Source organism: Amblyomma americanum, chromosome 3, assembly GCF_052857255.1.
Source record: "Amblyomma americanum isolate KBUSLIRL-KWMA chromosome 3, ASM5285725v1, whole genome shotgun sequence".
Taxonomy (NCBI): Eukaryota; Metazoa; Arthropoda; class Arachnida; order Ixodida; family Ixodidae; genus Amblyomma; species Amblyomma americanum.
Window position 1 is genome coordinate 75,607,509 of NC_135499.1, and position 12,802 is coordinate 75,620,310.

The 12,802-nt window shown below is 45.9% G+C and overlaps 1 protein-coding gene across 1 annotated transcript in view; it reads left to right on the plus strand.

Moving 5' to 3' along the window:
* Nucleotides 1-12,802, plus strand: part of LOC144123837 (phospholipid-transporting ATPase ABCA3-like) — a 126,482-nt gene that overhangs the window by 47,502 nt on the left and 66,178 nt on the right. The window contains exons 7-9 of the mRNA XM_077656575.1: nucleotides 471-649; nucleotides 7,514-7,642; nucleotides 11,117-11,234. Of these exons, the coding sequence (XP_077512701.1) occupies nucleotides 471-649; nucleotides 7,514-7,642; nucleotides 11,117-11,234 (426 nt within the window). The remainder of the gene's footprint in view (nucleotides 1-470; nucleotides 650-7,513; nucleotides 7,643-11,116; nucleotides 11,235-12,802) is intronic.

Consider the following 12,802-nt stretch of genomic DNA (forward strand, 5'->3'; position numbering starts at 1 on the left):
TACGGGTGTGTCCTATTAAAGTTCAATATAGTGGCATTTAGCAGCTTCCAAGCTTGTGTATCCATCGCAAGAGATGAAACGCCTGAGATGTTGCTTTGTCGCTTATACCGTGCCTGCTGGCTACGAGCATGCCATTTTAACTTGTAACGGTAACAAGTCCGTCCCCTCCCCCTCTCCGCTCATTCCCTATCTGCCAGATTAACTGGTTTATTTTTATCTGCGCGCTCGAATACGCATATCACGCTCGTTCTGCGTAGCATCGGCTCAGGTGGAGGCGAATTGTTGTGCTAGCAGGGCACTAGCCTGCCTACACCCTGTACACATTTAAAGCTGTTCAGAGCGCAGGAGACGTCACCCCTTGAGAAACTTATCTTGGAATTGAAGCCTTAAGTCAGTGTCAGTACTCAGTACTCGAATGAGCGGCTGAATCAACGTCTCATCGCTTTTCATGCTGATTCTACTGCACGCAGGCGGAGCCGGCTGGGGCGCTCTCTTCAAGCGAGCGATGGGCCTTGACAGCGTCACCCTGTTCGAACTGCTCTCTGTCATGCTCGGAGTGTGCGCCTTAAACGTCTTCCTCCTCTTCTATCTAAGCAATGTGCTGCCGTGGGCCACCGAGTACCCGCAACATCCGCTCTTTTGCCTCATGGTGGGTGCCTAGTGAATGCGGACAAAAATTGGCCGCTACGATTAACGAAAAGAAGGGCTAAGAACAAAGTAGGAAGTTATGCGCAGCTCGTAATATGCAGCATGACATCCATTCGGCGTATGGTAATATGTGCTTCGGGATGTTTTTTTTATAACAACAAAATCGACAGTTGCCTTAAAACGAATGCATTATACATGGCTCAGAGTGCGAGGCTAGAGTGATGCAATGAATACGTTAATGATTTAGTTTAGCCACTTTGGTGAACCAAGAATGCAGAGAGCTTCACGTACTTCAAGAACTCTGTAGTGTGTGCAGCGCCTAGTTCTGCGGAACTGAGCAAATATTAGCTGGCCATCCTATACGCAACCTACGCAAACGCTTTAGACCATACGTATCGCCTTGCAGTCCGCGGAAATAATTTCGCACTCTACTGAAAAGAAAAAAATATTTCCCCTCTAGAAACTACCCAGAACTTTGTTGGACACCGCCAAATTTGTGGACCTGAAAGCTTTCAAAGTTACCCATATCAACGAGAATTACATACCCTAGGTTCTGCAAGTCGGCTACTTAAACCCATATGACTCATGATATCTTTGAATGCAGATGTGCATGCGTTCGTCGGCTGCGACTCGCTTCCCGGCTTCGACGATCATGTCCGGATATTGCGCTCGCCCATTATTTCAAGAAGTAACACGGCGGAGAAAAGGATTTTAGCAATTGTAATCGCCTCTTTTGTTTATGCCTCATTGAGGACCATTATCTTCGGTAACACTGGCCACTTGTGGGGCCGACGGCACTGCGTAGTCAGACGTGCCTTTAGGAACTGAGCATGCCTCAGACCTTATCAAAAATTGCTTGATCCTAAGCTGTAGCCAGAGTAGCAGTTGTTTGTGTAAGCGTGTACATGAAAACACATCTGCCGCATATAACGTTGACACGACTGCATCTCGATTTCTACACAAGGTGGGAGCCTGTTTCATGGCTGGCGCGTGTGGTGTATTTCTTTTCCTTTGCAGCGATAACTGCATGGCCTGTACTTTGTCGCTTACTTTTGCTTTGCATTTTTTATCGCTTTCGTAAGCGAATATTGCGTTAATTTTGGAAGCATTGTATATAAATGAACTGCTCTGCGAACAGCCTTGAACATGAACAATATCTGCTCAGAGCTGGGGTTTCGCGCGAAATGAAGGGAGAAAGGTGCGCAGCACAAGTATTTGCCAGGATGGCAGCATATCACACCACCTTGTCACCATGCGTACGTTAACGTTTGCACATACTGTGTCTCCGAAATAAAAGTACTCAACGTTCTTTAAAAGTAGGAGTGTCCTATGCGAGTGGAAAACATTGAGGGCAGTTGAGAGTTGCATGGCCTTGTCAGCAGTATTTATTTTTTCATGAAGCTTGACTACTACAGACTCATTGGCGAACTTTTTTTAAATATTGTTGTCCGAAATGCAGTGTCGCTAGGGAAGCTGCCGATGCGAAGCTGCCGATTGCTTTAAAAAACAGCAGGCTGAAATGTTTGCTCCAAGGTACCATTTAAGTGGCTTTATGTTCTGGCCTTGAACAAAACTCGTAAAATAAAAGCTTGTACATGGCAGCGGTGCATTTACAGCGTGACAAGACGCGCTTGCTTAAGATGACGAACCCTGGTTTCTTTCGATTAGCTGTCCCCGTCGGGGAGTGCGGTATGCATGAGCAGCTGTCATGTGGAAGCTTTGATAATTTGGCAGGCTTTCTTTTAAGACTGGCAAATAAACCTGCGTAAATGAAAGCAATTGCAAGCATTTCAGCCAGGTGATTTTCAAAACGATATGCAGCTTCAACAATGACTTATAATTAACAATTGCCTCATTTGAATTTCTCCATTAACTTTTCAGAGCGAAAGCTCACCACACTACTAGAACCTCAACAGCACTCAGTTGGTTTCACTCTGTTTTGAGTTGGAGACTGATTTTTGAAACTTTCTACTCCTTTTAGCTCACGTACCCGGTATACTATAAACTAGGCAGTGGTGTGGTGTTGTCCAGTGTCTTCGTCGTTAACTATAGCAAAGCCCGGACATGCTGCCCATCTGCCATCCGTTGAGTGACTGCTTGAGACGATATGCAGATATCGAGCCCTGTGGAGGCACAAGCGTTATAGCGGGTGCCTGTTTGTACGTCTAAGCTCGAGGTCGGTTTTGAGGAAAATCAAAGGTGCCGTCACTGTTTCACTTCTCTGTGGACACCCCATCCACGCCGTGAGGGAAGAGAGAAAGGTGGGAGCGAAAGAAGAAATTGAGAAAGAGGTGTCGTAGTCAAGGGCTTCGGAAAAAATTTGACCACCCGGGGATCTTTACCTGCACTGATACCCCACAGCACACTGGCGCCTTTGCGTAGAGCCAGCAAAGACCAAGCTCGTCGAGCAAAAGAGTTAAAGGAGAAGACTGAAATGTACAAGTTTTAACGCACGCTGCGCAAAGCGCACAAAGTACTATTGATTTCAGTCGGAATGCGTAAAAGGGGGAACCATGTTGCGGGTCCTTTCGGCTCTGCTCATAAGAAGACGTTATGAGGCGTTTTGAGGTATTCCTCTTAGCGAGTGGAAATAACTATATTTTAAATAGTATAGTGTATAGGGCTAATTGGTAAAAATACATCTTGCAGATTTCGAGCAAAAAAAAATGGCGGTGGTTTAGCGCTGGTTAAACCGGGAATGACTCGTTAGCTACAGCTGGCCGAGTGGAACTTCCTCAGTCGAATTTCAAAGTCAGTCTTTCGCCGCTCCGTTTCGCTGGGCGTTCCTTCTTCACCTTCGTCCCATTTGACACGGCGCATGCGCACGGCTGTTGCAGCTCGGTTTCGCCGGCGCGCAGCGCCGCCGGCAGCAGCAGCTGCTCAGCACCACGTGGCTCGTCCCGTGACCAATCCGGTGACAAACCACGTGATCAGACACGCGCGGTAGCTGCACCACGTGACAGCATGGCGGCGCAACCACTGGGTGGCAGCGCAGCCTGAGGGTGGCGGCGTTGCCGCGCTGAAGTCTCGAAATGTTACCTTAATGTAGGTATCGCTACTAAACAGAGGGCAACGAAGAATTTCAGCGCATGCGTTGCCTTAATTTTGACTGTCCTACGTTTCTGCCGCGCTAAATCTAGATGAATTATAATTTTGGGCGATTTTCATGAAGAAAACGCGAGCCTATTTGAAAAACAAAGCACAAAGAAAGAAGCTTCTTCTAATAGAGAAATACAGGCGTTCATGCATCTGACGCTGACATTTTAAACTGGTAACTTTTCCTGTAGCACGGCATCAAAACGCGATCAGAATTTTAGCCACCACGTTGTTGTTACATGCCCCATACATTGCCAACACGCGCTCGTCGGCTGAACTCCGCCTGGTCACAATGTCTCCACGCATCTGGCAGCATCTACCGCAGGACTGCTCATAACACTATCCGAGATTTTCCCTTAACTGAATGCTCATCAAAGAACTACATTGCGGTTCCATTGACAGCATCGTTTGCATTCACGTTTGTATGGGCGTTAAGAAATCAAGAATTCATAATATGCACTAACGGGCCTTGCCTCACTAGCTCCACAGGTGACGAGGTTCTGTGTATACTGCACGAACCGTCTTTTGGTGCAGAGAGCGCGCTTCGACGAAGCCGAAATGCGAGCTAGTTTAAATGGTGTTTTCCGGAAATGAGTGTCTATTTTTTGCACGCTTTTGTTCATCTTCTCCGCAGATTAATTCCTACTAAGTGACAACAAAATTGTGTTTGAATGATAAATCCTAATGAAGATACGCGGGAAAAAAATTAACTGACACCTAATTGCAATATGTGTTGGCAATGCGATGACATAGCAGCTGTTGATGCCTTTAAAGGAACTAACATCATTCTCCTGTAACCCATGTTGACGTCTCTTCCATTCTACCAATGGTAGGTCTCCATTCTGGTGATGTCATACAGCTTCAGCAAATGGAAGTGCTCCGGTATGGTGACGTCAATCCTTGATGAGCGAATGCGTAAATTATGACCAAAGGCATACTTGGGCCCCATGGTACTTCTAATCAAACGCATTCCAAGGACAGACCTTGTGCGTTTCTGCCCAAGCAGTTAGGCCTGGAAGCAATGCCCTCTGCGATGAGTTGGGCACTGGGAACTGACTGGGAAATGCCGCATAAACGGAGCGTGGTTATAGTTTTGACTCTAAGAAGACGGAGACAAAAAGAAGATGACGAACACAGCCGCTCTAAATCAACTCCTTCCGCAAAGATATCGGCTTCGCCTTCTACGCGGACGACATTACCATATGGGCTACACAGGAATCCTTGGCGCAGAAAGAAGCTCTGCAAGCAGCTATAGGTACGGTTGAACAACTTTCCGAAGAAAGCGGTCTTTATTTCTCCCCGGATAAATCCGAACTTGTCTGGTTACACAGGAAAAATTACAAATTCCATGGAGAAATTGAATTCTACCCAAGAAACCAGAAAATTCAGGAAAAAGAGACGATCAGAGTTTTGGGGATGTGGCTACAAAGCAGTCTGAGAGCAGATTATACAATCAAAGCTCTCAAGGCCACGGTCAACCAAATATCAAGAATGATTAGAAGGGTAACCTGGCATCGGAAGGGGATGAGGGAGGAAGACACCCTCCGCGAGTCCAAGCTCTAGTCGTAAGCAGGATTTCGTGCAAGGTGCCATATGAAGAGATTAGAATCGTTGATAGAAGCGCCATTGATACCATCATACGGGCAGCCCATAAAACTGCCCAAACATCCCAGCAACGTCATCAACGGAACGCCTTTTGGCACTCGGAGTACACAACACTTTCGAGGAGCTCAGGGAGGCGTTTCTGGGGGGGGGGGGGGGGGGGCAAAATAAACGCCTAATCACAACACAAGCGGATAGGTATATTCGGACGAGACTGGGACTATGGCAGGCACCAAGAAATTGTGAGATCAACTACCAAATTCCGACATCTGCGAAAGAGAGGATCTATGTGAACCCGATACCCAGACAAATGCACCACGAGCGGAAGAAGGGTAAAAGAAGAGCCAGAGTCAAAGCACTGGAAAAAAAAAACTGTCACAAGACCTGGAAACGTTATACGTGGACATCACGGGCCTATGCCGAGCCAGGTAGGTTCACGATTGCCGCGCTCGACAAGAGGCCAGTCATTAGGGCTTAAATATATGCCAAGGACCCTGCGGAAGCGGAATAATTGGTCACAGCCATCACCATCAGGACTGAAGACCGACAGGGCCAGTCATCGCGTGTCGTGACGGACTCCCAACAAACCTCCAGGGACTGCCTTATTGGAAAACCTCACAGAAGGGCCAGCACACTATTAAGTGTACTCTCACACACATACGGAACAACATGGACACCTGGTCACGAAGGCCTAGCCGTGAACGAGGTAGAGCATGATCTAGCCCAAGCTCTCACAAACGGGGCGGATTCTCATCCCTACCCCACCCCATCCTTGGACCGTATGGTGACAGGCTAGAACACCTTAGGCTAGAAAGACGACATTTGTCACTGTCACACAACCAACTGTCCTCCTTAGAAGCCACTGACTAGAGGAGAATAAAAGCACATATCCAATTCTTCACATTTTAGATACGATCAGAGCTTTAGTGAGGAGCAAGCCTCACGCTCTACTATATATGGGGTATGCCAGGACAAAGCGGAGAAAAATATTAATAGTGCCATGCCCGACACACGAGCAGTGGGAGGAGGCCCTGACCAGTGACAACCTGGACCAGACAGCCTGGATAAGCCAGCTTGTCTGCAAGTCAGTTGCCGCCAGCGGAGCCTTGGACTAGCGGCCCCGACCACGCGGCTCCTGCGAATTAATCACCTAAATAAAAGTTTTCTCTTTCTCTCCTCCATCGCTTAAGCCTGGCCAATCCACCTTTATGGGTACGTGTCATGTCACTCAGCAAACAACATCTGCACATTGCGAGGTAGCCCTAGTGACATCACCTATTCTGGAATATGTACTCAGTCCCTGTGTTCGTCTGCTTTGCGTACGAACACAGCCCGCCGATGCTGCAAAGTTCGCGCCCTGACTCAAGCGGTCAACTGGCTGCCGGCAGGCTTTGTCAGCGGCAGCACGCGTTACCTTCTTCCATGGCTTAGCAACACGTCATTACTATTCTCCGATTGCTGCAATTGTGGCGGTGACAAAGTATGTGATGACAACGCGTGGATAATGTTTCCGTTCTAACTACGACGCAGGGTTTCTCCAGAAGACCTCTCCGATGGAGTTATAGGAGAGGTGCTGCGAACCTGCTTTTCTAAGCTGGCATTAATAAATCGAGCAGTATGTTCCCAATGCAGCATGTGTGTCTGCGTGCATGCGTTGCACATTAAGAATGAGGAAGACTTTAAAATGGCAGTAAATGAATGAATGAATTAGTTAATTAATGAGCAAGCAAGCTAGCAGGGATCGACCGGGAAGATGTTGGCGACATTCTTGCCTGAGAACCTCCCAATTGATGAGGTCATGATTTCGCGAGAAACAGAGGCATTCAGCGTCGCAATGCAGGCTCATTGATAATTACAGCAGTAAAAAAACCAGACGGCCACGAAAGATTTAGACGCAGAGATAGAAGTTCCAAAGTAAATATGTAGGGTGTAGGCATTAAGACCAAGTGCACAGGGGAAGAGCACGGATTTTAGAGCATTTACACAATGCGCAGAACTGACGCAAAATGAAATGTTTCGATTCAAATCGACTGCTCTTCTCCATGTTTTTGCTGTGCAGACACAGAACCAATATGAATAAACAAATTGATCAAGTGTTGAGCGGGCAGATTGTACTATGAGGCTCTTGGAGTGCAAGGATTCAAAGAGGTGTTGTCCCCATATGCAGCCCGGTTACTGGATTCCTGGTCGCACGCTTCCCGTCAGCGAGGAAGTTCCGCCGGAGCAGCCCGATGCAGAACGTTTTGAGGACCACCCGAACAACGAGGTGGTCGTAGACATCCGTGGCCTGACCAAGGTACAGCAGGCCCTGCCAACCGCTGACCGCAGTGAAACGCTAAATTTTCTTGTATCCGGCTAATAACTTGCACTTTCACCCCTTCTCTTATTCGATGAAGGCGAATGGCGATGCGTGTAGTGAATAGAAATGAGAGAATTTCTATGCGTCGCAATTAAAGTTGAGGAGTGAATTAAGGAATCCAAAAAATCTGATTTCCTATTCACTTCTTTAAAAAAGTAATTAACTCAGTACCTAACAATTAATTTCATGACATCACCTGACGAACTGAGAAGATTGCAAATGCTCGCGATAAACCTACCGGCTCTTGAGGGAACGACTTCGCTTTCCGAATTACAGGGGTCGCAGCGCAAACTATGTCACTGTGGTTTGCAAACTCTGCCACTATATCCATGCTATTAGTGCTTCCCTCTTTACTACGCATAAATAACTCTGCAAAATTGTTATTTCGTACTCCGTCATTTCTGACTTCAAGAAATCGGATAAAATATGCCTATTATCCGATGTCTCAGTCGTCGAGACGCCGTTTTTTGCCCGCACGTTAGAGGTGCACAGGCTACGTAGAATATATACCGCAATATGAAATGATGTTTACGAATCACTTGTCCTTCCGGTGATACCTCTTCTCGGCCTCTTCTTCAGAATCTCCATGCGCAATTCCGCAGTTAGGCTTCCCTTCGAATCACAGCTGGCTGTAACGTTCGGGAGCCCCATGCGAAAATCCGCAGTTGGAGAGTTGGGCGTAATTTGTAGTTTGGCCACGGTGGGATTTACGACATTTGAAGGTATTCCTTATATCACAGCGCGAAGGACAGGACAAAACGCAGCGCACAGAAAACGAGAGCGCTGCCTGTTGTCCTGTACTTCCGCGTCTTTCGACGATTATTAAGTGGACTTGCTCGAATCCGAGCGTTAATCGGCTGTATTGGATCGCTTCCGATAATACAAAAAATTTCGGGGGCCCATTTCCTGAACCGAACAACAGAGATATTCATGTGAATTAGATATTTATAGCCTTAGTACGCTTTTTCTATAACCTGTTTAGAAAATCTTTTTTTTTCTTGCAACATGGTTAAGATTTGCAAACCAACATGGCTATATAGGGTTTAATGTTTTAAGTGACACATTGTGGATATGAAAGCGTGCACTACTAGAGGGCTCCGTGCCGCTTTCAACCACCTGAGATTCTTCAACGTGCACTGACATCGCGCAGCTGGCGGGCGCCGATTCCTATCCGCAATTGTGGAAAAGCGGCCACCGCTGTAGGGATTACACCCGCGTCCTCGGGGCGCAGCTGCCAAACGCGCTGTCCACTCACCGACAGCGCCGTTTTTTTCTACATGAAGAAAATCGTCGGAGCATGAGTCTCTTTCTTTAGGATCTATTTTTCATGGAATAAGCCCCGGTTATTCTAGTTCTCCCTGAAGCCAAGATGTAGAAACTGACATAGGCAAAACACTTAATTAGTAGCAGGCAAAGGCTTTTTGCTAAAAATAACACTAACATAATGTACCCGTAATAATAACGAGTGGACACTCAAGAACCAAGAAAGGGAAAATTACAAAATTTGCTAGAAGTAGGTAGGTGCCCGTGGTTGAGGCAAAACAGGACGTAACTGAAAAGTTGGCCACGTGCTGCCAAGCATTTTGAGCTTTAAGGATGGCAATTAATTTGGGAAACAATTATGAACACCACCAAATACAATTCGATGAAAACATTATATTCGGCGGCTTTAGCGTTACCAAATAAAAAAAAGTGGCGCCATGTGTTTGCTAGGAGCTTTCGGTGATCTCCATTGGCAATAAGTTTTGCGTTGTGCAGTGGTTTGTCACCACTAGATTGAAATGTTTTCTTTTACATCAGGTGATTCTTGGCATCTCATGAAAAGAGAGCGGAATAGGCTACGGCAGCCCTTTTCGGGACGGGCGAATTTCTAACCCCCCAACCCCCTTAAAAAAAGGAAAGAAAAGATGTTAGGCATTCGTGGCTGGTGAAATTAGCTTTTCTATGCTACGGAAGCGCCTTGTTTTTAAATATTGATATAGGACTGTCAGAGAGGCAACCACAGCTCTTTTAAGTGACAGTGAGGGCCACTTCATTCAATCCTTATTTGTCAAAGTTAATTCTATAGCTCTCTCTGGGTATGGCAGTGTTTGTCAGGCAACAGTCTGCAGGAAATGAAATTTATATAATTGCTTACAAAATTTTATTAAAATGTTTCCTATATCTCGAATCACAATTGTCACGTCCATGCGAATAACTTATTTTCGGCGTTTAGAATTAAATGCTGTATGGTTTCCTCTGGGATGAGTGCTAAAAGTTTGTGCCAATGCATCCAGTTTACTGAGTAAATTTTTCGTTCAGAAATGTTTTATTTCTGGTTGCAGTAGTTTCTTTGTCGTTGTTACAATTCCCCAGTCTATGAATGCTGCAACCAACTTGAACTCATCCTCAATGTCCCTTTAACAGGCCTCGAGGAGCCACGAATTCATGTGACAAGTTGTCTTCCGCAGTCCGTTCTCCCGTGAATGACGCGATGCGTACCTTTAGTCCCTAGTGTTTCCGCTCCTTGCTCGAGTACCGAAGACCTTTTCAGGGCCTTAAATATATTCGGCATGTAATATAGCGTTACCTCTTTCGCAGCGCGTATTCATGACAGTCCAATGGCGTGCACTTCTATCACAGAAGGAGTACGATACAATCCAATATATTGCACCTGCAACAACCATCATGATCATAACCCTGACTACGCCACCTGCAGGACAATAGACTGTTTTTAATATCCCTCCTGCTAACCCTGTCCGGTGTGGCTGCGACCACCTTATCCCAGCAAACATCATGTAATCCACTTTGTTATGTTATGGAACCGTGGGTTATGTTATGAGTTATCTTGCCCTCGCATAACGGGCCCTGCTTGTTGTCTTCTCAATTTCGGCTATATCATTAATTGCGTCTGCTCCTTGATCAATTCTGCTTTCTTCCTGTCTCTTGACATGACACCTATCATTTTATTTTCCATACCTCACCGCTGTCTTCAAAATAACTTTAGCCCTTTTCGTTTTATTCTCCACGTTTCTGCCTCATAGGTGAGTACCGTTACGATACAGCTGTGATGTATTTTCCTTATGAAAGATAATTGTGAACAGCTATTATTCAGCTGAAGGGGCTACCATCTTTGTAAAACGAGAACAGCCTTGGTTTATCAGCATTTTTTCGACGCGGCGAATTCAAATTGTCCTATAGTACAAACGCTGGAGGTAAGTGAAGGGCTGTTTTTCTTTATTTCTAGGTCTTAATGCTTCTGTCTTCGTAGTAGCTATATTGAAACAGAGTAACGTCCGTAGAGGTAGTACCTTCAGAACCTCCATCCACTGGTAGTCCTTCCAAAAGCAATGCTGTCGTTTAATGTAACTTCTGTTGTACTGAGGCCTTGAGTATACTTTCTTCGTTTGCGCTTCCTCACGCATTCCCCAGGTGTTCGGCCATACCACCGCGCTGGACGGAGTCAGCCTCAAGATCTACGCGTCTCAGGTGACGGTTCTGGTGGGACACAACGGTGCTGGCAAAACGACGCTCATGAGCTCTCTGGCTGGTGAGTGGGGCCACTGCGAAATGCTACTCGCTGGTGCCGAACGGCAGCGCTACTTTTTGAAGGCGAATGTTTATTCATGAAAGACAGGTAATACGTACAAAATACAGAATAAGGCCCCAGAGCTCAAGGCTGTAACTGCATGTCCTATAAATAAATGCGCAAACTCTGCACAATAATGGAAGAAAAGCAACCGTAGTGAAAAGCAAAAAACCAGTGAACGCAATACCGCAAATGGAGCAACTTGAAAAATTCGTCAGAGGCTGTTAGAGAAAAAAACACATGAAAGTTTTCCAATGTTATAATACATGGTCAAATTTTTACGGGATTCGCTTAAGGTGGAGTATATTAGTAACAATGGAGTAATTGGTCATTGGCATGCACCCAAGCACATCCAAACGGCTACAGTGCTGTATAGCTGTATAGCAGCGTAGCTGGAAAGCTGTAAGCTGCATAACTGTAGAAGCGGCATAGCTTTACTTTGTAGCCACACGGCTACAAAGGAATGGTGTATGCCATAACTCGAAACTTTTTGCATTCCCTTGTGTGCTTATTACAAATAATAGGTGCTGTTTGAAGCGAAACAGTGATGGCATAGTTTGTGCGAACAGTTGGTCTTAAAGAATTAATATCCCTGGCCAATCTTGTTTAATTAACATTGATGAGGACCTCCGTGTCGATTACATTTGAGGGTAAGGAATATTGCACAGCTTTATATAGCAGAACTGCGAGATTAACGATGATCAATGAAGCGACTGATAAAATGTGATCGTGAAGTGAGAATGCATTGCTGCGTTATGAACTGCAAGTTATTATATGAATAGCCTGACCTTGAAGATGTCGAAATTAATTTAAATGCGACCAGTAAGATGCAATTTGACGTTTGCATCAAACTTCATTTTCCTGGTCGGCGTCTTTGGTTCTTGAAATATATCCTCCCGGACAGACGGGATTCCGTCATACTCTAGACTTAATCTAACGACATTTTTGGTTTGATACCTAAGATGTGTTTAGTGTACAGGGTTTGAGTCAAGAGTGACACTAAGAAAGCTGCATGGGCAGACACTTCAACGAAATGGCAATTAAAAAAGCTATGGAATGTGTGCTGGAGCCTTGGGACTGGAGCTGAATATCATGTAAGTTGTCTTAGAAGAGTTAACCTGTAAGCAACTGCGATGACAGGGGAGTAAAACATTACTGAGGTCACATGTGTTGGCGTTGTTTTTAATGAGTGAACTTATTTATCAGTAGCTAATATAGTAGTATAGTCAACATAAAGAAAGAGTTGAAACATGGCAAGGAAACTGGTTAGATAATTTATACTGCCACAGTGTTAGCCATTTACTGGCGCCGCCTTGCGGTGAGACAGCACCCGCTGGTCTGCTTTTTCTTCCCCGGCTCATGCGTTCGTTCGCTGAGTGTGTCTGCCTGGCTAGTCCTGGTGTGCCCTTCTGCCCTTTCTGCCGGCTTTCGGTGACATTTTGGTGGAGGTGCGGGGTATTTCCCAATGCACAAAGAGCTGCCGGGAGCCTCCGACGACGCCCAGCTACACCCCGTGGACACGACACCTG